This window comes from Pelobates fuscus, chromosome 6, assembly GCF_036172605.1.
Source record: "Pelobates fuscus isolate aPelFus1 chromosome 6, aPelFus1.pri, whole genome shotgun sequence".
In the NCBI taxonomy this organism is placed as follows: Eukaryota; Metazoa; Chordata; class Amphibia; order Anura; family Pelobatidae; genus Pelobates; species Pelobates fuscus.
In genome coordinates this window covers 304450415-304476678 of record NC_086322.1, presented here as the reverse complement: position 1 = coordinate 304476678, position 26264 = coordinate 304450415, and the positions used below count along the sequence as shown (strand labels likewise).

The window sequence follows — 26264 nt, the reverse complement described above, 5'->3', positions numbered from 1 at the left end:
AAATCATAAGGAGCAGAGCTATGGGCTGCCTCAGAATCCTACTTAGTGATTTCATTCTGCACTAGCGCAATCTATGACAGAGTTAAAGTTTACAGTTTTTTAATTTCTGGAAGTAAAATCTAAACGGGGTTAATTTGTTCTGTGTATGGATGTCTTTATAAAGGAAACCTCACTGCCTTCCAGCCTTTGTGAGAAAGGAGTTTAGCATCTTCTGAGTCCTTTGTAAGATGCTAAAGAGCTGTGTTCTATAACTGATAAATAGAATGGGGAATAACACTGATGGTCGGCTGACAACTGTCTACAGGACAAAAAAAGTACTTTTGTTTTTTCCCCCTTTCCTTCCTTCCTTCCTTCCTTCCCCGTCTTTTTATTTAGCAATCCACAAATAAATGTATAAATAAAAGATAAATGTGGGATGGAGCGCTAGTTTACATTTTTACACCTTGGAGATCCAGATGCGAGGACCAATTATTCATTTATACATTCCACGTGTACTAAATAACACATTGTAAGATGTAGATATACATATAGAATGTCAAGTGTCAAGTTAGCATTAGAAAAGGGACCAGCCTTGTTTTAAAAAATAAATCGCTCAATGCTTAGCATGAACAAATGGATTCAATGGCGGTATTCCGTTTTGGCATTTTAGACCTGATACTGGGTATTATAACGTGTCTTCAGGAACTCTGCAGAGTTGGTACATGCAGGATATACCCCGATAATTGTGCCTGGCAGGGTTATTTTCTGAAATGTGAATTATGGGGAATTCAAAATGCATTTCCAATTTTAGGTAAAATAGAGAGTCTTCAAGTCAGCCATGTTTTTGGTTTGGCTATTTTAGCCCAGAGCACATTATGAAATGGGGGCAGCACATGGCCCCGTTACCCCTATGTTTTTAACACACACTTGGGATTTTTAAAGACTGAATTGTTAAGTCTGTTCGAGAGATCAGATCATAATAAAATGCTTTCGGTTGTTAATTTGATTAAACATTCTGCATTAATATTTCTGATGATTCCCCGTGAAGATTAGTGTTCAGTGTGTGTTCTGGTAGTTTGTGTTGCCTGGAGACTTGTTGACTTGCTTGTATATGTTGGAAGCTGGCTTTCTGTACCCAGTGTCAAATAAACTCCCATTCATCTAATCCCTCTGGTATTTCTATGTAGGAGTAATGCGGCTGCACTTGAGGAAGGGCAGGCTGTGTAGCATTATTTAATAAGTCCTCCATTTACTTTGGTCTGTGTGTTTTTTGTCTTAGTCCTTGTGAATAGAGGGGGGTGTATTTTATTGGCTGCAGAATGACTTTGTCCATATTTCATTTATTACTGTGGGGAAAAAATATATTTTTGTAAATGTTTTTAGAATTTTAACTCCAAGTCTTCCTGGTTGACACTCGTTATCAAGGTTAATCCTTTATACACGTCCAGTGATGAAGAAATGTCTACTGCACAGATTATTTTATACTGATTAGTTAAAAAATACGTCCTGCAAGAATGTCAAATTAGTCTGTAAAGTTACAGGACTTGCCGTTTCTATTTGCATCTGCTTTAAATCCATTTTGCAGAAAGTCTAATAATCTTGCTTGAAAAGTGAAAGCTAAACTGCGATTCTTTGACATTCAAAGTTAGAAGTTAAAGGGATTTCCAGTGCATCTTCTAGATTAGAATAATACTGGTTTGTTAAAACTGCACAAAACTAAATTGTATTGTAGCATCTTCTCCTAATCTTCCTCTTCAAACAAAGGAGACAGACTCGCACTCGGAATGATCGTTTCATGCATGGATAGGACGTTCTCAAGCAGTCCCGGTTGTGTAGATTTTCTTTCTTTTTTTTTTTTTCTTTTTTTTTTAGTTTTCGGAATAAAAAGCCACTTTAATTTTAAGTCATGTGAAAAGTGCATCATTTTAAAGATGCCAGGTGTTGTTGATAACATTTGGTAGGAGACATGTCTGCCAGATTGCTGACGTTCTTTCTGTTTATTCTCTCGTAGGTTGTCCTTTCAAGCTTTGCCGCACTGACTCTTACCTGCACTGAACGCTGTCTTATCTGCAGTCGCTGCCACTGATGGACGGGAACATGACTCAAGTTCAGAATACGCCTGCCACCCTCTCAGGAAACCAGATCCCGAACAAGAATCAGCCTTCTCTCTCACAACCTCTGAGTGTCCCTTCAACTGCCACTCCGCTGCCGTCTGAAAACGCAGGTCGGCCTCTTCAAAACTCTGCTTTACCCCCATCATCGGTCACATCAATTAGCGCAGCTACAGGTTTGTGTCAGAGCTTTAGACTCCCGATGTTCTGTTCTGGTGATCTGCAAACCCACAGATAATTATAACCACTTTCTATGCACAATATTTATTATATTGACAGTAATCCAGTCAGCGTTTTAAGGGGGTTACGTACACCGGCATGGTACACCCCTAAACTAAATATTGTCTATATGTGTACTATATATCCATTTATTTGTTATAACTGATTGTATTATATAGTGTCTTGTGCTAGTCATTTTATAGGAACACTCCGGGCACCATAATAACTTAATTTGAAGGAAGTTATCGTGCCATAAGATTCCTGCACCGGCTTACCTTTTAAGGATTAAACTGTTTAACCCCACAGTCCAGTCCAGCCCCCTGTCATTCCACTGCTCAGACCCTTGAGCCTCGGCCAGGGGTACGGCTGATAGGCTGAGAGCATCAGCTGATGCTATAAGACAATCAGTAGCTCCCCGTTCACAAAACAGCAGGAGAGAAATGCGTTTGTGAATGCGCAGCAACTGATGGGCTTTGAGCCTCAGCTGAAATTCCCACCAAAAAAGCTGTTCCCCTGGCAGAGGCTTCCTTTTTTAAGGGTCTGGGCAATGGAAGGACAAGGCTAGAACAATTAGGGGATGGATACTGGACTTTGTGGTTAAACTATTCATGAACAGTTTAATTGTTTAAAGGTAACTGGCGCGGCAGACCTTGTGGCACCATAACTCCATTCCAATGAAGTTATTATAGTGCCAAGAGTGCCACTTAAAGGGAGGGAACTGTAATTGTATTGGTTTCTAACAGGTTGCCATATCCTCTTTCTTTCAGTTTCTTCTAACATGGCAAACCCCAAAGAGAAAACTCCAATGTGTCTTGTGAATGAGTTAGCCCGTTTCAATAAAGTCCAACCCGAATATAAACTACTGAGTGAGCAGGGGCCCGCTCATTCAAAGGTAATCCCCACACTAAGTTTATAGTGGGTGGGCTGGGGAGGGGACTGTAAGGTTTCTCTATGGTCACCGTAATTTTAACCTTCTATATGTTGCCTTATGCCGTTCTCAGTCTTTGAAAGATCTATTTACTTTATAATGAAGTGTAGGAGCGGCCGGGACAAGTCCTGCATAGCAGTTCCTGCAGCAATCATGGTGCTTGTATGTTCTGTCTTAAATATAACCTTGTAACAGCATGTTTGCACCCTCAGAGACAGACTAATGCTTATCTGAGGGAATAAGTCTCTCTTGCTTTACTCTGGGTTCACGAATGAGCGTAGGATGGCTAGAGTGGGAATTTATTTCGCAGTTATAATTTCTTTCGTGGCTGTGAGCGTGTAATAGGCTCTTGTGATGCTAGCGATGGGAAGATTGTTAAATAGTCTCAATCAGTGGTTCATGTTTATTTAAATAATTTCTCCATGTTATAACAGTTTCCCTTAGCTTAAAATTCTCTTTTCAGTGTGGTATCCTTTTTAATTTATTTGTGTGTGTGTGTGTGTGTGTGTCTGTGTGTATGGCGTATTCTAGGAACTTACCTTACAAATAAATTTACATTTAATTTCTGAATTCTTGTGATGGAATTTTTTTTAAAAAGAACCATTTGTACACAGAGAATAAATCCAGAGACTGAAACCAGTGCCTTCACCTTCTCATTTCTAGTAACAGGATCCATAGCCATACAAACGGGTTGTTTGTGTACTGGGCAGGGATAGACAGATTATCGGTTCCGCCAATTATTAGAGCCGATATTCATTCCGTATCGGTAATTTATTGATATCTTAGTCACCTCTCAAGTCATCGCACACCACCTAATCCATGCGGAAACTCTAGCTGCCATCCAATGAGGCGCCACGTCACAACCTCACATCACTGTGAGTCCCAACATACTGAGCTCAGCTGAAGGCCGGGTGAGACATTGAAAATTCTGCTGTGCTGTGCTGGCTGACGGTGATAGGAGTGTGCTGTCTGCACTCACATTCCTATCCGTAACAGCAGTGTACATTCTAGCTTCTCACTGATCCAAGCATGTACTGGCTGCCTGAGATTTATAGGAGTTTGTTCAGTTAATGCCATTGTGTTGCTTTTTCAAAACTTAAAATTTCTGGTTATCAGCAATCTCCCCTGAAGGTTACATTTAATCTGTATCCGCATCAGCTCCACAAAACTAGCGGTCGATCCGGAGTACTGGAATCTTCAGACTTCACAATAAGGCGTGGATGACCCGATCAGCCATTGTGCTGCACTGGGATATATTGTTATGGAGAAAAATAAACAATATGTGACAGAAAAGCAACAGCGTGTTAAACCTACACCTCTATATATAACTGTACACAATGAATGACTTATTGTAAGAGTGTAACCGATTCCTCTCGGGATGTTCCAGACTTTATCCCGTACTAATAGAATGTATATATAAATGGCAGAGGAGTATAGCTGATAGTCTACAGAAAAAAAACCCACAATGCAATAGTGTAATGCTGTAAATGAACAATAAAACTGTGCAAATAAAGTTAAAATTCTAAGATGTAGATAATAAGATCGCCTTAGGGTGCCTCCCCTTAGATGATTGGGGGGTATATCCAGAACTCCCTCCCAGCTGGTTGGTGGTGTCACCACAATATGGAATTCCGGACTCAGGAAATGGTAAAAATAATCTGCTTTATATCATAAGTGTAAAAGGTAAAAAGCAAATATAGTCCAACATGTTTCGTCTAACAGAAGACTTCCTCAGGGACCCAATAATAAAAACAAATTGTAAATATAAAATATCCTAAATAAAGGGACAAAATAGCAGCACAGCCCCCCCAGTCCTTCCTTATATGTGGCTGTCATTTCTTCTTATTGGTGGTCCAGGGGGTGTTGTCCACACTGTCCAGCTGTTTCAGAGGATTCCTTTAGTTGATTTTCGCGGGTGTCAGATCCGTATGACGTCACTTCAGCTTTGTCGCTTCCGGGTGATGGAAATCAACTGAGGAAACAGCTGGACAGTGTGGACAACACCCCCTGGACCACCAATAGGAAGAAATGACAGCCACATATAAGGAAGGACTGGGGGGGCTGTCCTGCTATTTTGTCCCTTTATTTAGGATATTTTATATTTACAATTTGTTTTTATTATTGGGTCCCTGAGGAAGTCTTCTGTTAGACTAAACATGTTGGACCGTATTTGCTTTTTACCTTTTACACTTATGATATAAAGCAGATTATTTTTACCATTTCCTGAGTCCGGAATTCCATATTGTGGTGACACCACCAACCAGCTGGGAGAGAGTTCTAAGCATCCAAGGGGAGGCACCCTAAGACGATCTTATTATCTACATCTTGTAACTTTAACTTTATTGGCACAGTTTTATTGTTCATTTACAGCATTACACTACCGTATTGTTTTTTTCTGTAGACTATCAGCTATACACCTCTGCCATTTATATATACATTCTATGGAGAAAAAGAACATTCCTGAATGTAATCTGTATGGGGATACATCTCCTACTGTGATAGTTGTTTCCTGAAAATAGTGACGGGAGGATTTGGAGGCGCTGCCACAATCTCTGGATGACCTGAAAATCCAGTCGTTCTTTGCAAAAGTTTTTTGCCGCGAGTACAGGATATTATCTTTTGTGTTTGTTCATAACAAACATCGAGCTGTATATATAACAGTAACTCTCTGTTCATATAGACTCCTTCAGGGTGCACTAAGCCGTTTTAAAATTAGCAGAAGTAATTTGCCATACTTCCAATTCTAGGCATTCTAGGTTCTGCCAAGTGACACCTCCCATCACTGTGTGCTGACATCCGTGCTCTGACTGGCAGTGGGTTATGGGAGCTGTAGTAGCTGTGGTGCATTCTGTTATGGCTAGTGGTAGCTTTCTCAGTGATTTTAGGGATTTGACAGAACATTGTGAAATTGAGCTAGATCTCTGGATTAATTGGATATGATTTATATGTACATTATCTGGGAAGCAATTCTTTAAAAGGCAAGGCTAGGTTTGTTTTTGCAAGTTTCATTCCTGATTATTGGCTAATTTCTACCCTAGGCCGTCTGAAATCTCAGATCATACATCGCAATAATTGACAAACTGCTGCTGATTGATAAAAACCAGCACAGCACTTTGTGTGTTCAGTAAACTCCCAGGGCCATGGTGGCATGATTTGTGTTATGAGAATTCACAACGATAGCCGATAACAGTGTTGCACTCAGTGATGCCCAACGTCTACCCTTGGGCTGAAATTAGCCAATGACACATTGGCAGCAAATTGCTTGATGTGCGACTCTGTCCAGTTATTCCAGCGTAAACATTCCTCATTTGCTCTGAGTGCTGGTGCAGATCACTTTGCCCCAATTCATAAAGTTGCATTTTTAAGGAGAGCGTTTGACTCCTTGTCTCCCCCTTCCCAGGTCATTCCGCTGGGACGCTGGCAGGATTACAGCCTTCTTGAGAGAGTGGGAGAAGATCGCCCAAGACAAGTGGGTATTATTTCTGCTCTTTGGTGTCCTTCTATACTTTATAACTTATGGCCTTTGAGTGCCAGGTAGGTGAGCCACTGCACGTTTTGGAATGCACAATACACCCCTCTGGCACTTAAACATTTCATGTCTTTTGGGCTTTTAGTCCCCTCCCCTCTTTTCAAGAATCTGCAGATGGGCCAGTGGTTCTTTCCCCTATGATGCTATGCATAAGCCTATTATTTATGAAGATAGTGTTTATTTAAATGGCATTTTCTCATGAATTGTTTATTTTTGAAAGTGCAATATGTTCATGCTCTAACTCTGTCATGGTATAAGCGACTATGTTAGGGCCAGGACCAATCTCTGTAAACAGAGGGCAGTCTCTGTTCAGGAAGTGTAAACGGTTTGTGTGAACCTCGGGAGGGAGGGGGCAGGGGGCATGTTGCAGCAATTCAATTAATCCCCCCTAAACTGCTGTCCGTGCTCACTTCAGATGCTGGCATTCAGGGGGTGTTGCAATCACTGCATGTTTTCATTGAGAAGTTCAGCTTGTGTTACTGACAGCAATGACATTGCTTATGAACAAGCACCTTTTAAGGTGGAAAACGGGTGAAGCTTTTGTGCTTCCAGACAACCAGCTCATGCCCAACCATTTCTTAAAGGTAACAAATAAAGAAATGGAATTATTTGAGGGATTTCTACCCACATTTGTGTTTAGTGGTGTCGGGAATGTTAATATAGCCATGATACTTTCTCTGCATGCTAGCAAGCCGTTTTAGATTTATAGGTCATGTTACATTAATGTAATTCATGTATGGAAATCTGAACATCACATTCACAATCCCCCCCCAAATAACACGACATGCAAGATCACACCTGAAAGACACCTCTTATCACGTTGCGTGGTACAAAAACTACAAGAGAGGAAGGAGTAAATAAATATGAGAGAAGTGGTATCTGCAAGTCCTGGGTGATGTCTTACCTGATGGGATTAAACTGCTTTTGAACAGTTTAACCTCGTGCTTCTCTCCGTTACGTATGACTGTATCTGCTGAAAAACGCCATAGCAGCGCAGTTAGACTACCGTGTATTCTGACAGACACACAATGCTTCATAATGGTTTGCTTAGTGACTCCTTAAGAATGGTAGATGTGGCATCAACACATTATAAACCTATTTGTTCTTTACCAATCTGAATTGGTACCAATCAGTCTGTACTGAAATAACAAAGTTACTGCTCTGTGTCTGTGCCAGTCTCGAAAGACACAGTTTCATAGTTGATCTGTGATTGGTAGGGGATTGTGGGAGTTGTGAGTAAGCAAAGATGGAGGACTGTAGGCGGTCTATTCCAGCTGTATCTCCATATATTTAATTTAGCTTGCCGAGGATGTGTGTGGTGTGAGCGATACCGAGCAATACAGCCCAGCAGGGGTATGGGTAGCAAATATTTATAAATAGACTGCATTTCTGATTTCTGTCTCTTGAAATGTTCTTTGCATAAATCTATTTAAACGGTCGTATCAGATACATTAATAACCGCTTGGTTAGATAGTAGTATTACATTCGGCTGTAATTACAGCTCAAAGCATTGATAGTTTTTCCGCAGGTGGTTCGCAATCCAGGCATTGGGTCGCTTTGTAACGTACAGTGACCATTATTGATAAAATAAAATCCTGGGCGCATACACTGTCAGTAGCCAATCAGAAGCTAAGATTAAAAGAGGTGTGCCCATTATCTCCTAGCACTCCAGTGTGCATTGAAGAGCAAATGTACATCTTTTGAAAAGCTCCATTTCTAATTAAAATGAACGGAACAACATAATCTGTAAAATGAAAGAATAGACATCAACCGATGATGTGATGTCTACACAGCGTGAATAGTTTTAAGCCCTTTTGCTGAGCTTTTGGAAAAACCTGCTATATAGTTGCACGTTTGGTCCTCTTTAGTCACATTTTGTTGCATCCTTCGTATCTGTCCCTTCAGGAGCCAGGCTGGGATCACTTGCCTACATTAAGCCTTGTGTTTTGAATCAAATAATATTATCTTTCTCACTATTTGTAGGATTAGCAGTGCCTTGAGACATTTGAGAGATCCTGTAGTGGGTCCTACATCTAGTAGTGTGCAAGCGTAGTTTAAGCCAATATTCTTTTTGTGTCTTGTTTTTTCTGCAGATGTTCACCGTTCAGCTCACTTTAGGGGACCAGAACTGGGAGGCCGAAGGGACAAGTATAAAAAAAGCTCAACATGCTGCTGCTGCCAAGGCCCTGGAGGGGACAAAATACCCCAAACCTACAGCCCGCCCATCTCGCGGTGAGATAAAAAACCCAGGTACAGGTTTACAACCCTCCACGGCATGTAAACATGTACTGCTTTATTTTTTTACCTTATTGTTCTGTCCCTTTGTTTCCAATTTGAAGTAACACTCCAAGCACCACAACTACTAACGTTCACTTTAGTAGCTTTTATGCCAGGAGTGCCCCTGCCCAACTCCCCAATTGTAAGTAGTCAAACCGTTTTTGAAATGGTTTGATTTCTTAGCTCCCACTACCTGCCTTCACTACTGCCTACAGCTAGGGACAGAGTCGTACTACAGTGTAATAATACAGTTTTGTGTTAAAGTAAAAGTTAGACTGGTGAATTCTCATCAGAGGCCGTGGTAAAAAATCTGTTTCTATAGTTTATCTGTTGTAAATTTAGTGTTTAATTTGTCAGACTTGGTCCATATTTTAAAAGTTCTCTTTTATTACTACTGAAGGATTTGTTTTTAAGTTAAAACGTTTACTTTCCTCTTTTCTAAGTTTTTTGTTTTCTCAAACATGTTTCCTATTCACTGACTGAGAGATATGTAGCATATAAGCTGAGCAAGCAATATGTATTGCTTCCTTCATAGAGAGCTAAAGACTTTCTGTTTAGTTTTGACATGCACCCAGGGGTCGTTGTTTAACCCCTTAAGGACACATGACATGTGTGACATGGCATGATTCCCTTTTATTCCAGAAGTTTGGTCCTTAAGGGGTTAAAGGACCACTATAGTGCCAGGAAAACATACTCGTTTTCCTGGCACTATAGTGCCCTGAGGGTGCCCCCACCCTCAGGGTCCCCCTCCCGCTGGGCTCTGGAGAGAGGAAGGGGTTAAAATCTTACCTTTCTCCAGTGCCGGGCGGGGAACTTTCCTCCTCCTTCCTCGCGACGTCATCGGCTGGTCGCACAATGCTTTCCTATGGACACTGGCGTCTTCTCACTGTGATTTTCACAGTGAGAAGCAAGCAAGCGCCTCTAGCGGCTGGCAATGAGACAGCCACTAGAGGCTCTGGAGGCTGGATTAACCCTCAGTATAAACATAGCAGTTTCTCTAAACTGCTATGTTTATAAAAAAAAAGGGTTAATCCTAGAGGGACCAGGCACCCAGACCACTTCATTAAGCTGAAGTGGTCTTGGTGCCTAGAGTGTTCCTTTAACTTCCTAATTGCATGTGTTCACCCAGCCAACCTGCTAAAGCATTTACAGTAAGAACCATTATTTGACCCATTTACTATGTCATTTTAGTTGGTTAGAATCTGTTTGCAGATCAGGGGTTCATTGGTTTGATGTGAGGTGGTTTATCCAGTTCTGAAAGATGAAACCAGTCTTCTGAATGCCCGATTGATTTGTGTTCCTATCTTTTCTGCAATTTACAGATAGCATAACACCTACCGTGGAGCTGAATGCATTGTGTATGAAACTTGGCCGGAAGCCTATATACAAGCCCCTGGACTCATACACAGGCATCCGCTCGGCTTACAGCTACAACATGAGAGGAGGCGGCTACCCCCCACGGTATGTTACTGAAGGTAACCCATTGGGGGTTTAATGCTTGCTAGGCCCAGCAGGTGTTCGAATTGATTCATAAAAATAAATAAAGATTTAGAATTCTCATGGTACCTTGCCATAAGCTTGTTAGCTGAATCGCTTACAAGGTGTCATTCATCTGGACTTGGCCTTCCTGGTTCAGCTCAGCCTTGCAAATCAAACCCAACATGTACCTGTCTCCAGCTATGTTGAGCACAAAATAAGTGACTCTAGGGTTTTTCACATTAGTACTGAGTCCGTTTAATGAATGAATTTACTCTGACCACCAGGCCCTGAATGTTACGTTACTGCTTGATAATGAGATGGAAAAACATGGATTGTACAGGCGTGTGATTAGTGTTTTTTTTCTTAGTTTTTTGGTTTCTTTCATGTTGGTTATTGCATCTGTTGGTAAAACAGATTAGAATAAAGCTCTGATATATCCATTGTAATACATCTCTCCAGTGACCCTTTGTAATGTTAATGAGATGTAACTCTGAAGAGGCAAACTGTGCATGATTCTGTGCCGCTAATGGGAATTCTGGATTTCGGAATCCTGTGCAGGTTTGGATTATAAATAAAATCCGAAACAAATCATTTATCCCTTAAACTGGGAATTGTGGAAAATTGAAAAAGTAATTGCAAAATATTCTATCTCAGCTATATTTAAGTGTATAAATCCTGAATAATGTATACTTCTTAATGTAGTTAGGTGAAAACAAACACATTATTATAGTGCATTCTCTCTGAAATGTATATTTCCTAAACTTAAAGGTACTTTTACCCGTTTCCGGTCCCACCCATGCTTTATCAAGTTGAGCTCTCTATTGGTGGTCAATTGTTTCACGGCAAAGGAAGGACACGGCAGGCAGCTAAACACGACGCAGCTGCCAGGGCGCTAAAGAGCTTAAAGCACGAGCCGCTTCTTGGCAAACCAGAGGTACGGATTTTATTCAACAGGTAATGAGTTACTAAACCACAGTAATGCAATATTTGGGTTTTATTAAAACGTGGGTCATTTCTACTGATAAAGGTAGATTGTTAGCGTTTAAGTTTAATAAAAATTACCGGTTTCTGCTCCAATAATACCTGAGTTTTATATGTGGTAATAGATTTGCCTTATCTCCATTTTTACAGAGGAATTATTCTTGTCTAACGGTTGAGTTCTATTTTTTTTGTATACCCTTTAGCTTAATGGCAGAGTGCCTGATGAGGAGAATCTTAATAAATCTGAAATAAGCCAAGTGTTTGAAATTGCCCTTAAAAGGAATTTACCTGTGAACTTTGAGGTGAGACATTTAGCTTTCTTTCAGTGTGAGAAGTTGTGAGTGTCCTAATCACATACTCATTATATAAGCTTACTGTTTGTTTTTGAAATCTACAAAATACTTTATTGCATTACAAAGTTTTAATGTCATCAATGACCGACCAGTAAAAATGCTTCCTAGAAAATATTGTCTGTGAGAAAATGACAGTGTCTCAGAAAATGTGTTTTCATTTAATTTAACCACAATTAGTGCAAATTTTGTTTTTAGGTTCCGGTTACTCTTGAGATGAAAACGTATTTAACTCTTCCTCGAGAATTCCGCAAAGATTGAAACTTTATGGCAGATTCATCTGAGTTGCAACCCTGTGATTGCTAACCTTTGCACCTCATTCTTTTTTGAACTACATGTCCCATGATGTCCAGCCAGTGTTTGGACTGGAAGTGTAGTTTACAAACGTGCATGGGGTTTAAAGGTTCGCCATTGCTGATATTTTGGAATGTCCTCATTTTGTCAGAGGCCAATTTTTAAAAAGTTACAGCTGTCATTCTGCGCTGCCTTCCTCAGGTCACCAAGGAGTGTGGCCCTCCGCACATGAAGAGCTTTGTAACGAAAGTCTCAGTTGGTGAATTTTATGGGGAAGGGGAAGGGAAAAGCAAGAAAATATCCAAGAAAAATGCTGCTATGGCGGTGCTGGAAGAACTGAAGAAACTTCCGCCGCTACCAACGGTTGAGAAAATGAAGCCAAGAATTAAAAAGAAAACAAAATCAATTGTAAAGGTGAGTAACCCCAGGATAGAATGACTGTATGGGGTGCATTCCACAGTCTAGAAAACCTGCTTTTAATGCATATTTTAAAAAGTGAACAATTTACAATCAGCTTTAGATGCATAAAATTGGCATATCATGGCAGTTTTAGAGGCATAATTTGGCATATCATGGCAGTTTTAGAGGCAGAAACTTTGCACATCATGGCAATCAGTTTTAGAGGCATACAACTGCTTACTCACAGACTCAGTCAGAATCAGACGTTGTGTCCTGCTCATCCAGGCACCTCACATTGATTATCCCAGTGGTGGAACTAATGTAGAGAGGGCCCTGGTGCAAGTATGCTTTCTGGGGCCCCCTCTAGTGCAAGTGTGGCCAAAAGGTAGATCTCCATCTGTCGGAGAACTTCAACAATGCTATGCCAGCTGGGAATCTACCATTTGCTCATCGTTGCAGGGTTATATTTGTGAGCAGTGTTTGAGCGTTTAAATGTAAGCATGTTTGTGTATTAAAGGACCACTATAGTGCAAGGAAAACAAACTCGTTTACCTGGCACTAAAGTGCCCCGAGGGTGCCCCCACCCTCAGGGTCCCTTTCCCGCCGGGCTGAAGGCAGAGGAAGGGGCTTAAAAACTCACCTTTCTCCAGCGCCGGGCTCCCTCGGCCCTGGGGACTCTCCTTCTCCTTTGGCCGTCATCGGCTGAATGCGCATGCGCGGCAAGAGCCGTGCGCGCATTCAGACAGTCCATAGGAAAGCATTCTCAATGCTTTCCTATGGACGCTGGCGTCTTCTCACTGTGAAAATCACAGTAAGAAGCGCTGAAGCGCCTCTAGCAGCTGTCAATGAGACAGCCACTAGAGGCTGGATTAACCCATTTGTAAATATAGCAATTTATCTGAAACTTCTATGTTTAGAGCAGGCAGGGTTAATCCTAGATGGACCTGGCACCCAGACCACTTCATTAAGATGAAGTGGTCTGGGTGCCTATAGTGGTCCTTTAAGTATGTGTGTGCATGTATGGGAGTATTTGTATGTACTGTTGCCATTGGAATGTAGTGGTGTACTTGTTTGTAATGTTTGCATCTGAATGCAGGGGTTTTTGAATGTAGTGCTGGACTTTAAATGCAGGTGTGCTTTTTGTGTGTAGTGTTGGTGTTTGAATGAAGGGGTGTTTGTAGATCATTTTAGTGTTTTAATACATGGGTGTGTTTGTATGTAATGTTTGCGTTTGATTGCAGTGTGTGTAGTGGATGCAGTGTGTATATTGTGTATATAAAATATACATCTACACAATGTGTGTTTGGATGTAAGCATGTTTTTTGCATGGAGTATGTGTGCAGTGTATACACATACAGAGACACACACATACACATACTGACACAGCGATACACACACAATGACACTTATTTTCCTACACACAGATACACATACACTAATGTAAACAGATGCACACTGACACACAAAGGGGTTGAAGGGGTTAGTGTGGGGAGGGGGCAGGGAGTGAAGGGGTTACAGGGTGGGGAGGGGACAGGGAGTGAAGGGGTTACAGTGTGGGGAGGGGGCAGGGAGTGAAGGGGTTACAGGGTGGGGAGGGGACAGGGAGTGAAGGGGTTACAGTGTGGGGAGGGGGCAGGGAGTGAAGGGGTTACAGGGTGGGGGGGGAGGGGGCAGGGAGTGAAGGGGTTACAGGGTGGGGAGGGGACAGGGAGTGAAGGGGTTACAGGGTGGGGAGGGGACAGGGAGTGGAGGGGTTACAGTGTGGGGAGGGGGCAGGGAGTGAAGGGGTTACAGTGTGGGGAGGGGGGCAGGGAGTGAAGGGGTTAGTGTGGGGAGGGGGGCAGGGAGTGAAGGGGTTAGTGTGGGGAGGGGGGCAGGTAGTGAAGGGGTTAGTGTGGGGAGGGGGCAGGGAATGAAGGCGTAAGTGTGGGGAGGGGGCAGGGAGTGAAGGGGTTACAGTGTGGGGAGGGGACAGGGAGTGAAGGGGTTACAGTGTGGGGAGGGGACAGGGAGTGAAGGGGTTACAGTGTGGGGAGGGGACAGGGAGTGAAGGGGTTACAGTGTGGGGAGGGGGCAGGGAGTGAAGGGGTTACAGTGTGGGGAGGGGGGCAGGGAGTGAAGGGGTTACAGTGTGGGGAGGGGGGCAGGGAGTGAAGGGGTTACATGGGGTTAGGGCAGGGAGTGAAGGGTTACATTGTGGGGAGGGGGGGCAGGCAGTGAAGGAGTTACATGGGGGGCGGGTGTCTGGGGGCTGTGTCCTACCTTCCTTGAATTCCCTGGTGGTCCAGTGGGTCTCCGGTCTGAGCTCCGCCGGGTGCTGAGCTGCAGACCATGTAATAAGTCTTGCGAGCTCCCAGAATGTTGCCATGGTGACGCTCTGGGAGCTCGCGAGACTTCTATCACACGGTCTCCAGCTCTGCACCTGGCGGAGCTGCAGACCGGAGCTGCTGGGCAGACTGATTGGAGGGCTCCCTTCTGGTGTCAGTCTGCCTGCCTGACTCCCCGGCAGCCCTGCATGTGTGGGTCAGCGCGACCCACTGGGAATCGCCCTGCGACACACACTTTGGGAACCGCTGCTCTAGAGACCTTGTCATTCTCACATTACTGTCTAGAGTATTTTGTTAATCCCTTTAAAGCGATATTGAACACAGAAAGTTCTAATGTGCATGCAGATGTTTTGTGACATGACTTTTAAAGGGACACTATAGTCATTAGAGTGACTGTATGGTGTACGGCTTATTGTACGGTATGCAGCTTATTGTATTTGAAGGGAAGTATTCTACTCACCAGAACAGACATTTTGCCGTAAACCGTATCTTTTCAGAGAAAATGCAGTGTTTACATTACAGCTTAGGGTTACCTCCACTGGCCACTCCTCAGATGGCTACTAGATGTGCTTCCTGGGGCAGTGCTGCACAGTGTGACTGACATTCAGTATCTCCACCCTCTGCATGGAGACACTGAACTTTGCTCATAGAGATGCATTAATTCAATATATCTCCATGAGGAGATGCTGATTGGCCAGGGCTGTGTTTGACTTGTGCTGGCTCTGCCCCTGATCTGCCTCCGTGACCGTCTCAGCCAATCCTATAGGAAAGCATTGTGAATGGCTCACAGAATTACTTCTGATGATGTTAGCCAAGCAGGCAGATCAGGGGCACAGCCAGCAGCTGCAGACTTGAATACAATGACGATTTTATTATATTTAGGGAGGCATGGTGGGGGGGGGGGGGATAAATGGCAGTTTTAACACTATAGGGTCAGGAATACATGTTTGTGTTCCTTTAATGGTGAAATATGCTGTGTTTAAAGGAAGCAGTAAGATTAAAGGAATGACAGGGCTTAAAATTTGTAGTCTTAAGGCCTTAAACATTCTCCACCGCAAGCCACAGGATACCCTAAATCAGGGCTTGACACATTTTGTTTGGAATCTAGGAGCCAGCTAGAAAAGTTAGGAGACAGGTTTTTTTTGTTTTTTTTAAGGGACACTATAGTAACCAGAACCACTACAGATTAATGTAGTTGTTCTGGTGTCTACAGCCTGTCCCTGTAGCCTTTTTAATGTAAATGGTGCATTTTCAGCGATAAGTCAGTGATTACATTACTGCCTAGTAACACCTCTAGTGACAGTCACTCAGAAGGCCACTGGAGAGTCCTGTGTCCGTGCTCTGCATGGAGGCGCTGAATGTTACCCATCGATAACATGCGTAATATCCTCCCATTGCTTTTCTATGGGAACCTATTGGCTTAGCTGAGATCATAAAGATTGATTAACTTGGCTATGGAGGCAGGACAAGCCACGGCAAAACCAGCACGGCATGCGGAAAAGGTGAGTAAAAACACCAGTCATGTGATCGTAGGTACCTAAACATACACACACTCTCTGACAGACACTGGCAAACATACACAAACAAAAGCACACACTGACAGAGACATACATACACACATTTTCTCACACACTCACAAATTTGTGAGAGCTGAGTGGACTTTCCCTGGGGTCCAGTGCGAGATCGAGCAGTAATCTATCTGCAGCTCCTCTCTGCTCCCTGTAGTGATGCTGGGGCCTGAATGACATCATCATTAAACAGCACGAGGGAGCATAGAAGATAATTGCTCCCTCGCGCACTGCATCAGCCGGCCGTCTCCATGAAGCCCTGGGCATCCGGCTACAACTCTCCTTGAGCCGGCCATCTCCATAAAGCCCAGGGCTCCATTATTTGCCCAGCCGGCCGCTATAGGAAAAAGGCTGACAAATCCCAGGCACCAGGGCAAAATTTCTAGTCGGCATGGCGACCTGTCGCCTGGGATTTGTCGAGCCCTGTCCTCTCCAATGGCTGCAGAATGGAAATCCAAGCTTAATGAAGTTTTGGTATATAGACCATGTGCCCCTCCAGTCTCGCTGCACAATTCTCTGCCATTTTATGAGTTAGAATACAGTTTTTGTTTATACAGCACTAGACACACCTCCCCTGATTGGGACTGACACAATGTACATGAAAGTTTTCGTCTCGAGCCGTTTTACTTGACCTTTTAATCACACACAGGAAATAAGAAATTCTAAATTAAACAGACTGCAATAAAGGAAGTTTTAAATCTCTTTAACCCCTTAAGGACCAAACTTCTGGAATAAAAGGGAATCATGACATGTCACACATGTCATGTGTCCGTAAGGGGTTAAACAGGAAGTTTGTTGGGAGACTGGAGTTAATGTGCAGGGGAGGAGTTACTAGGGCCGCATGAACAAAATGACTGGAGCAGTTAGACTGCAGGGGTATGATCTGTACACCCAAACCTATTAAGCTAAAGTTGTTTTGTTGCTTATAGGGTCCCTTTAAAAGAGGACGCTATAGGGTCAGGGACACAAACATGTATTCCTAACCCTCTAATGTTAAAAACTCTATTTAGTGTAGTTGTTGTGGTGACTATAGTGTCCCTTTAAGGTGTAACTTGATTTCTCAACTGTAGTCTAACTGGCTTCATAACATTCAAAGTCAGTCAGATAGAATTGTGTAGAAATTTAGATTCCAATAAAGCAGATCCTTCCTGTTGTAAAATGCAGTGATAATTTGTCAGAGTTTGACTAGCAGAAAATAGGTGCATTCATAGCATTTGTATTTAAAAAAAAAAATAAAAAAAATAATTTTTTGTTTCCTTAAAAGTAACATTTCATGCACTGTAACTGTTTAATCATCATTGCAGTGGTTATAGTGACTGTAACTGTTTAATCATCATTGCAGTGGTTATAGTGACTGGAGTCCCCTAGCTCCGTCCATCCATTCAGTATTAAATATTGTAAACAAGGGTCCCTAGACGGCATCCCCTGTGTGCTGCTTGTACTAGTGAGGAGCATTACTCTGACCAGCAATCCACGACTGTGATTGACTGAGAGTGTCATCTGATAGCATTCATCCTATGACAGTCCTGGCATGAATCGGTATGGCTGGAATGGGGGAAAAAAAGGAGCGCACCAGAGGACTCCGTGTTAGAACCAATTTAACCCCTTAAGGACACATGACATGTGTGACATGTCATGATTCCCTTTTATTCCAGAAGTTTGGTCCTTAAGGGGTTAAAGAGAGGAAATGCTTATAGAGCCTACAGTGTGTCTATAATGTCCTGAATAACATACATGTGGCTTGCAATTCAGAATCATCTTGTTTTGTGGTTTCTGTGAAATCTCATTTGGGCTGCTTTCCAGGGTACGAAGATGTAACGGTTATTTTGTTTTTAATCTTGCAGCCCCCAACAAGCCCGGAGTATGGTCAAGGAATGAATCCCATCAGTAGACTAGCTCAAATACAACAAGCAAAAAAAGATAAAGAACCAGAATATGTGCTTATCACAGAGAAGGGACTCCCGAGGCGCCGGGAGTTTGTCATGCAGGTGTGTTCTTGTCCACAAGCTTTTTCGTGGCTTTTTACTGTCTTACACCATCGCTCCACACTCCCTTCTTCTGTTTCTGGAGCGAATTAATGCGAATACACTTGTGGCTCGGTTTTTCCGTTTGCTTGGCAGAGTCTGTACCGAGCATAGGCATGTGTGTGACATCTTGCATGCAGACCTGTTTCAATAATTATATTCTCCTAAACAAAGTAACTTGAGGACCAGAATGTGCTGCAAAATCTCAAGAACATCCTGAATAAGGTTGAGATGACTTGGTGGAAGATCAGAGCCCATAGATTTTTATATTTAATCTGTTTACCATCCAATTGTTTTCTTTCTTTCTATCAACAGGTTAAAGTTGGATCTCAAACTGCAGAAGGATCAGGCACCAATAAGAAAGTAGCTAAACGTAATGCTGCGGAAAATATGTTGGAGAAGTTAGGCTTTAAAGTCCCACCTCCTCCCCCAAAATCTGCCATTAAAACAGATGAAAAGGTTAGTTGGGCATTCTGTTTGTATGGCATAGTTTTCACTGCCCCAAGTGTACTTAAATGGTAATATCATCCAGATGCTGACATTACTAGTGAGACGTGTATAACCTATTCTGTGAGCAAAGGAAAATCTCCAGGACGTTAAAAAGTAAAATCTTTATTCAGTTTACGTGAAATCAGTAACAAATAAATCCAACACACTGCAGTCATGGATGCTATAGAGCGCCATTTACTGTGCGCCGTGTCTTACTAACGCGGCCCTAGTCTCGCTGTGCGCCGTGTCTTACTAACGCGGCCCTAGTCTCGCTGTGCGCCGTGTCTTACTAACGCGGCCCTAGTCTCGCTGTGCGCCGTGTCTTACTAACGCGGCCCTAGTCTCGCTGTGCGCCGTGTCTTACGAACGCGGCCGTGGTCTCACTGTACGCCGTGTCTTACTAACGCGGCCCTAGTCTCGCTGTACGCCGTGTCTTACTAACGCAGCCATGGTCTCACTGTACGCCGTGACTTACTAACGTGGCCGTGGTCTCACTGTACGCTGTGTCTTACTAATGCGCCCGTGGTCTCGCTGTACGCCGTGTCTTACTAATGCGACCGTGGTCTCGCTGTACGCCGTGTCTTACTAACGGGGCCCTAGTCTCGCTGTACGCCGTGTCTTACTAACGCAGCCATGGTCTCACTGTACGCCGTGTCTTACTAACGCGGCCCTAGTCTCGCTGTGCGCCGTGTCTTACTAACGCGGCCCTAGTCTCGCTGTGCGCCGTGTCTTACTAACGCGGCCCTAGTCTCGCTGTGCGCCGTGTCTTACTAACGCGGCCCTAGTCTCGCTGTGCGCCGTGTCTTACTAACGCGGCCGTGGTCTCACTGTACGCCGTGTCTTACTAACGCGGCCCTAGTCTCGCTGTACGCCGTGTCTTACTAACGCAGCAATGGTCTCACTGTACGCCGTGACTTACTAACGTGGCCGTGGTCTCACTGTACGCTGTGTCTTACTAATGCGCCCGTGGTCTCGCTGTACGCCGTGTCTTACTAATGCGACCGTGGTCTCGCTGTACGCCGTGTCTTACTAATGCGGCCGTGGTCTCGCTGTACGCCGTGTCTTACTAATGCGGCCGTGGTCTCGCTGTACGCCGTGTCTTACTAATGCGGCCGTGGTCTCGCTGTACGCCGTGTCTTACTAATGCGGCCGTGGTCTCGCTGTACGCCGTGTCTTACTAATGCGGCCGTGGTCGCGCTGTACGCCGTGTCTTACTAATGCGGCCGTGGTCTCGCTGTATGCCGTGTCTTACTAGTGCGGCTGTGGTCTCGCTGTACGCCATGTCTTCCTAGTGCAGCCATGGTCTCGCTATATGTCGTGTCTTACTAATGCAGCCATGGTCTCGCTGTACGCCATGTCTTCCTAGTGCGCCCATGGTCTCGCTGTATGCAGTGTCTTCCTAGTGCGGCCAGGGCCGGATTAACATAGGGGCTGATGGAGCTGCAGCTCCAGGCCCATGGAATAGGCACATTTAAAATAAAAAAAATTAAAAACAATTTTTTTTAATTTTTTTATTTATTTATTTTACACACTACTCTTAGGTTTTCCTCCTGACTGGTATTTTAAGGCACAGCCTGTATTTGAGGCTGCCTGGCCGTGCTGGTAATGCAGTATTAACGGCAATACAAATGCAAATATTTTTCTCAGTATAAACAAAGATTACTCTGCAATACCAGCACCGGCCAGTAGGGGTCACTGTGTATGGCGAGAGGCAGGGATAAGTTACAGCATATCCCTCCCTGCCTCTCTCTACTCACTGTTACACAGGGGAGCAGCTACACAGTACAGAGAGTTCAGACAGCCGCTCCCAGCCTGCAGAGACAGACTACAGCTTAGGAAAGTGAGAGATGAGGGGAAAGGCATCAGGGAGACACTAGGGAACACTGTGAGACATGGGGACACAGACACATGGGGACGCTTTGAGACATAGGTAGACACATTGGTACACGTCTCCCAGTGTCCCCATGCCTCCCAGCCAGTGTCCCAATGGCTCCCATTGTCCCCATATCTGTGTCCCCATGTCTCCCAGTGTCTGCGTCCCCATGTCTGTGTCCCTAGTGTCTGTGACCCCATTTCTGTGTCCCCATGTCTGTATCCACAAGTGCCCCCATGTCTCCCAATGTCCCCAAGTGTCTGTGTCCTTCTGTCTCTATGTCCCCATGTATCCTACTGACACTGGACATGGGGACACTGGGAGAAATGGGGACACAGACACTGGGAGACTAGGGAACTGGGCGACATGGGGACACTGACACTGTAATGCATAGGGACACTGACGCCAGGCTGGCCTTCCAATTCTTTGGACAGACATACCCCCTTTTTGGGCATGTTCGCCCCTTCTGGCAGTTCTGGTCATGTGATTCGCATCAGTGGCCTACTCTTTTACCCCGCCCATTGGCTTCAAGCTTCACTGGACACTGCTGTTGGTATGGATTTACTTGAAAGATGAAAGCATAAATTAGATAAAGAGATTAGCATAGAGTATGTGTTTTCTTATAGCTGCATCGTTTGAGTTTCCCTCCAACACCAACTCCATCAGATACATGACGCTTGGGAGGTAGGACTGTTTTAGTGTTTTTCGTCGATAAGATTCTGTAATTAGGCCCATCATAATTGTCAGCACCAGGCCCACTGGGCTCTTAATCCGGCCGTGAGTGCGGCCATGGTCTCGCTGTACGCTGTGTTTTACTAGTGTGGCCGTGGTCTTGCTGTATGCCGTGTCTTGCTAATCTAAAGCAGTGTGACTGTCCGCTCCAGCCAGGGCTCTGTTCAGACAACAATGATTTAAAAAGGGGGGGGGGGGAGTGGGTTTTTGGGGGGGTTAGAAACTGTACAAAGGGTTTATTTGAAGCTTTTGTTGCAGGCACCCATGAAGAAACCTGGAGATGTAAGGAAAGTAACCTTTTATGAGCCGGGATCTGGAGAAGAAGTCAATCGTAAGTTTTGCGGTTTTATCATTCATTGTTTTTTTGTTTCGTTTTAAAATCTTTTATTTCTCACAGGGTCTAAAGAATAAGCTTCTAAGTTGCAATTATTTCTACAATCTTGTTTTTTTGTTTATTTTAATGCAAAACTCTGATATACATTTTCTATAGCTAAAGGCATTGTGTCCTAGCGCAAACTGTGAGTTGCCATTAGTTGTCATGTTATGTCAGTTTAAGATTCATGGGTCGAATTCCAGCTGCATTCTGATTGGCTGAATGCTTCGAGCAGCAAATCGGAATACAGCTGTTATTTCAAACTGCTCATTTTTTGCTTAAACTTCGTCTCTACGGCTTCTTTCTGCACATATGACTTTTTGCCGCAGTAATAAACAAACATTATAACGTGATTTTGTTTTTTGATTTTGTTTTTCTGAAGATAACAAGGATGAAGAGTTCCGGATGTCCTATCACAGCCATCAGCAGCTCCCCGCTGGGATACTACCCATGGTTCCAGAAGTTGCCCAAGCTGTTGGGGTTAATAAAGTACTTCACACCAAAGATTTCAATAGGGTGGCCCCCAACCCAGTGAATGCAACAGTGACTGCCATGATTGCAAGAGAGCTCCTGTACGCCCGCACCTCCCCCACCGCAGAAACCATCTTAAAGAATAAAAACTCACCCTTACCCCATAGTCCACTGACCAGGCCCTCTGAGCAGCTAGCATTTCTATCCAATGTCCAAGAAATACAGGTAAATCACAAATGTGACATCACTGCTTTCTGAGTTTGGCTGAGCATCTTGGGAAATGCTACCAAATCGTGTATTGCCAAGAATTTCAGTCGTCGTATTCGAGCCCCAAGCTTACATTTTATGTTGACCTTTTAAGTATCTGGTATTTACAGATTACCTAAATAAGCTGATTATTTGTATCTAGAAAGTACTATGCAAATGGCATTGCTTAATGTCAGCACATTAATAATTATGCTGATCTTCGTTTAATAGACAGTCTAAAATGAGTTTTGTAATCATTTAGCAGAAACAGCAGAATGCAATAATTATTTTATTTGGCACTTTAGAAACTTGTACAGGAGGGCTTGGGTCATGATTGTGTACCTCTGCCTTCCTTATATATACATCACTGGGTGGGAACGGTATACGGGTGAAGACCGTAGTTTGTCCTGAGTATCAACACGTTTGCTGTGAAGTTGAGTCAACAGTTTTCGACCCTTAAAGGATACAAGCATGTACTCCCTGCCCCCTGAGATTGGTATTTAAACTCCCCTTTTCTCCCTCGCAGAGCCGGTTTTGCCATGGCTATCCCCGTCTCCATGGCTGAGTTCATCAGTCTTGATGATTTCAGCAAGTCCAATGCTTTCCCATAGGAAACCATTGAGAGGCTATTCCGCATACGAGCAGCAAAACACTGCTTTGAACCAATCTGCATCTCTGTGGGGAACGTTTAGCGTCTCCATGAACTGTGCAGCACTGAGAAGGGAAGCATATCTAGTGGCTATCTGAGTGACTGCATCTAGAGGTGTTCCTAAGCCAGCAATATAAAAAGGCAATGTTTACATTGAAAAGTCTGCAGGGACAGGATATAGACACCAGAACCAGTACATCAAGCTGTATACTGTACATTAAGCTGTAGTGGTTCTGGTGACTATAGTGTCCCTTTAATCGTTCCCCCTCCTCCTGCAGCGTCTCCTTCCCCAACCAGGCAGTCAGCCCAATTGGGGCACTTTGTAGGTTTGGAAAAATCTGCCTTGAGCCCTCTTACCCAACAATGTAGGTTACAGACTTCATCTCTGATCCAACATATAGATATACTGTGGGTAAACACTGGGAGAGATGTTTTGCCAACTTACGGTCCGGTAAGTGGCCTTCACAATGAGATTGAGTTATACATGAAATGTACTGGTTTTCTGTGTTTACTGTTACCCAGCAGTTAGCTCTGTCACTACTAGTGTGTACTACTATAAAATCTCCCATGTGACTTAATGTACATAATTATTGGAGATTGCTGTTAATGACAGTCGCACCGGTGAGGTAGACTGCTAGTGATAATTACAAAAGGCTCAGTATCACACTTTCAATGCTGTAACTACTAGTGGAATCTTCACATGGGGCTAGAGGCTTAGAACTTCACATTTGGAGCCCTGTGTAATTATTTCAAGTAAAATCTTGTGCTCACATAGGATAGGCTTGCTAAGCATCCTGGGAGCTCTAATTCTGGGATGCTGAGGATAGCTGTGTGGAAACACATCACTTTTCCTTGTAAGGATATGGTTTTGCTGATGGTAGATTTCCTCTGTTTCTCTGCGTGTCGATTCCTCCTAATTGTGTGCTTTATTCCTAGGTCGAGTATAAAGATTTCCCCAAGAACAATAAAAACGAGTTTGTGTCACTAATAAACTGTTCCTCTCAACCTCCACTAATCAGTCACGGGATTGGGAAAGACGTGGAATGCTGTCATGATATGGTAACGTTCCCCTGATTGTGTCATATAATAACGCTTTGATCATTATGTCTAAGGTGCTGACACTGGCCACAATCTCTGAAGCCATTCTGCTGCTGTGGTTTTATGTATCTTCTGTACAAGATAGAATTTCAAAGAAATTCAAGTGAAACCAATTATCTTCTGGGAGACAAATCGAGGCAGATGTAGATAAATGTTCTTTATAGTATGAACAAAGCCCAGTTAAGATGGGATGGACTTGACTGGCTTAAAGTTCTGCATTTTTTGTCACATCTGACTTAATGGTTTGACTGTAACTCCCAGTTAGCATTCGGTATTCGTCATGTTTTATGGTTTGGCTTGCTTTCATAGTACCCCGCTGCCATCCAGGATGATTTAATAAGGAATGCCTATGGCTGTTATTTCGATTGAATGATCTGACCTTTTATAGAAACGAGAGTCCCACAAAACCGGCAGAATTACCTTTAGATAAATGTGCAGCGTCTCCAGGTTATGACGCACGCAGTTAAATGTTCTCATGTAGATCATTAAATTGGCGTTTGTAGGAGAATATCCCCGAAACACATGGTAATACATTTTATTATGACGGATTTTGTGTAAACAAGGATCTGTTGGTATATTAAAAATGTGTTTGTGTCTGCATGTATATGTATGTATTCTTTATTCATTATTTGTGCAGTTTGCCCAGAAAGTGTTTAAAATCCCATCAGTGCTCAGTTAAAGATGATTTATGGGCTGTAATTTTTCATCTAACACGTGGCCTTTGGAGAAATCTGTCATGTGCTGCCATTTTGACCGATCTTCAGTCACAATCGTTTTTTTTATCCTACCCAAGATCTCTCTCGCTGGCTGCTGCACATTTTACAGATGTCACCTCCGAGCTCGCGGCTTTTGCTGTGGAATTGTCTGTTCTTGGTCAACCCGACCGGCAATTGCGCAGTCCTTTTGTTTTTTTGTAAGGATGAAAGAAAGTTGCCTGGCTTTACACCACTAGATATGTGATGACAAGTGGCATTATTGCTCTGTAAATGCAAGGGACCGCAATCTTGGGTCAGATAACAGACCGTTCAAAACCAAGATGTATTTAATTAAAGCATCCTGTGCCGGTTTAGTCTGGTCAAACTGGACTTAGTCATCGGTCAGATAATTGACACTTCTGGCCAAAGAGGGCTTAAAGATGGCTGCTTCCAGTGCACAGAGAATGTCCTTAAATGCAATAAAAAGAGCTGTTTACTAAAATGTATGCATTAAAAATGATACATACAGAGAATATTTTATGTAAGGTAAAATGAGTAGCTGTATAATAATGTTTATTATGTTTATGAAGGCTGCGTTGAACATCTTGAAGTTGCTGTCTGAGTTGGACCAACAATCTACAGATATGCCAAGGACAGGAAATGGACCAATGTCTGTGTGAGTTCCTCTCCTTTTTTACACTGTGCAATAGAAAGATGGGAATTTGAAAGCTGTGTCTGCTTTGTGTGAATGAAGACCACGGTAACATGTCATACAGGGTGCCTTACATCTTTCACTCGCTAGGGGGCACTCACATTGAAAGAAACCCAGAACAGCCCATGTGATAGCTCAGCTGGTTAATACCCTTACTGTGTTTAGCACTGGAACTACACCATTGCAGTGACCTGAAGGTAAACACATTTCCACAGTTAAGAGGAAGAAACTATATGTAGGAAAGTGTCTCTAATAATCTCATGTGTTGAGCAGAGAGGGAACCTGCCCTTCCTCTGGTATAGTTCTACCATGGGAATTCTGAAAAGTGTGTTCGTGTGTGTGTGTTTGTTCGTGTTCAGAATCCATACACCGCCAGGGCGCATACTAACTGCATTTTGAAAAGGGCCTCAAATAATTTCTTTGCTTTTTGTATATAGATAGTATTTGATATTTATATAGTG

At 43.4% G+C, this 26264-nt stretch overlaps 1 protein-coding gene across 4 annotated transcripts in view; it reads left to right on the top strand.

Annotated features, from left to right (window-relative positions):
- STAU1 (staufen double-stranded RNA binding protein 1) overlaps positions 1-26264 on the top strand; it is a 36873-nt gene that overhangs the window by 9126 nt on the left and 1483 nt on the right. Inside the window, exons 2-15 of one of the 4 annotated variants that reach the window (XM_063459688.1) lie at positions 1991-2266; positions 3077-3201; positions 6638-6706; positions 8860-9016; positions 10366-10504; positions 11291-11456; positions 11707-11805; positions 12349-12561; positions 18286-18429; positions 18781-18924; positions 21818-21890; positions 22315-22628; positions 24235-24357; positions 25682-25767. In XM_063459688.1, the coding sequence (XP_063315758.1) occupies positions 2065-2266; positions 3077-3201; positions 6638-6706; positions 8860-9016; positions 10366-10504; positions 11291-11456; positions 11707-11805; positions 12349-12561; positions 18286-18429; positions 18781-18924; positions 21818-21890; positions 22315-22628; positions 24235-24357; positions 25682-25767 (2054 nt within the window). In that variant the 5' untranslated portion in view covers positions 1991-2064. The remainder of the gene's footprint in view (positions 1-1990; positions 2267-3076; positions 3202-6637; positions 6707-8859; positions 9017-10365; positions 10505-11290; positions 11457-11706; positions 11806-12348; positions 12562-18285; positions 18430-18780; positions 18925-21817; positions 21891-22314; positions 22629-24234; positions 24358-25681; positions 25768-26264) is intronic. The other 3 variants (XM_063459689.1, XM_063459690.1, XM_063459691.1) reach the window with 3 other exon arrangements.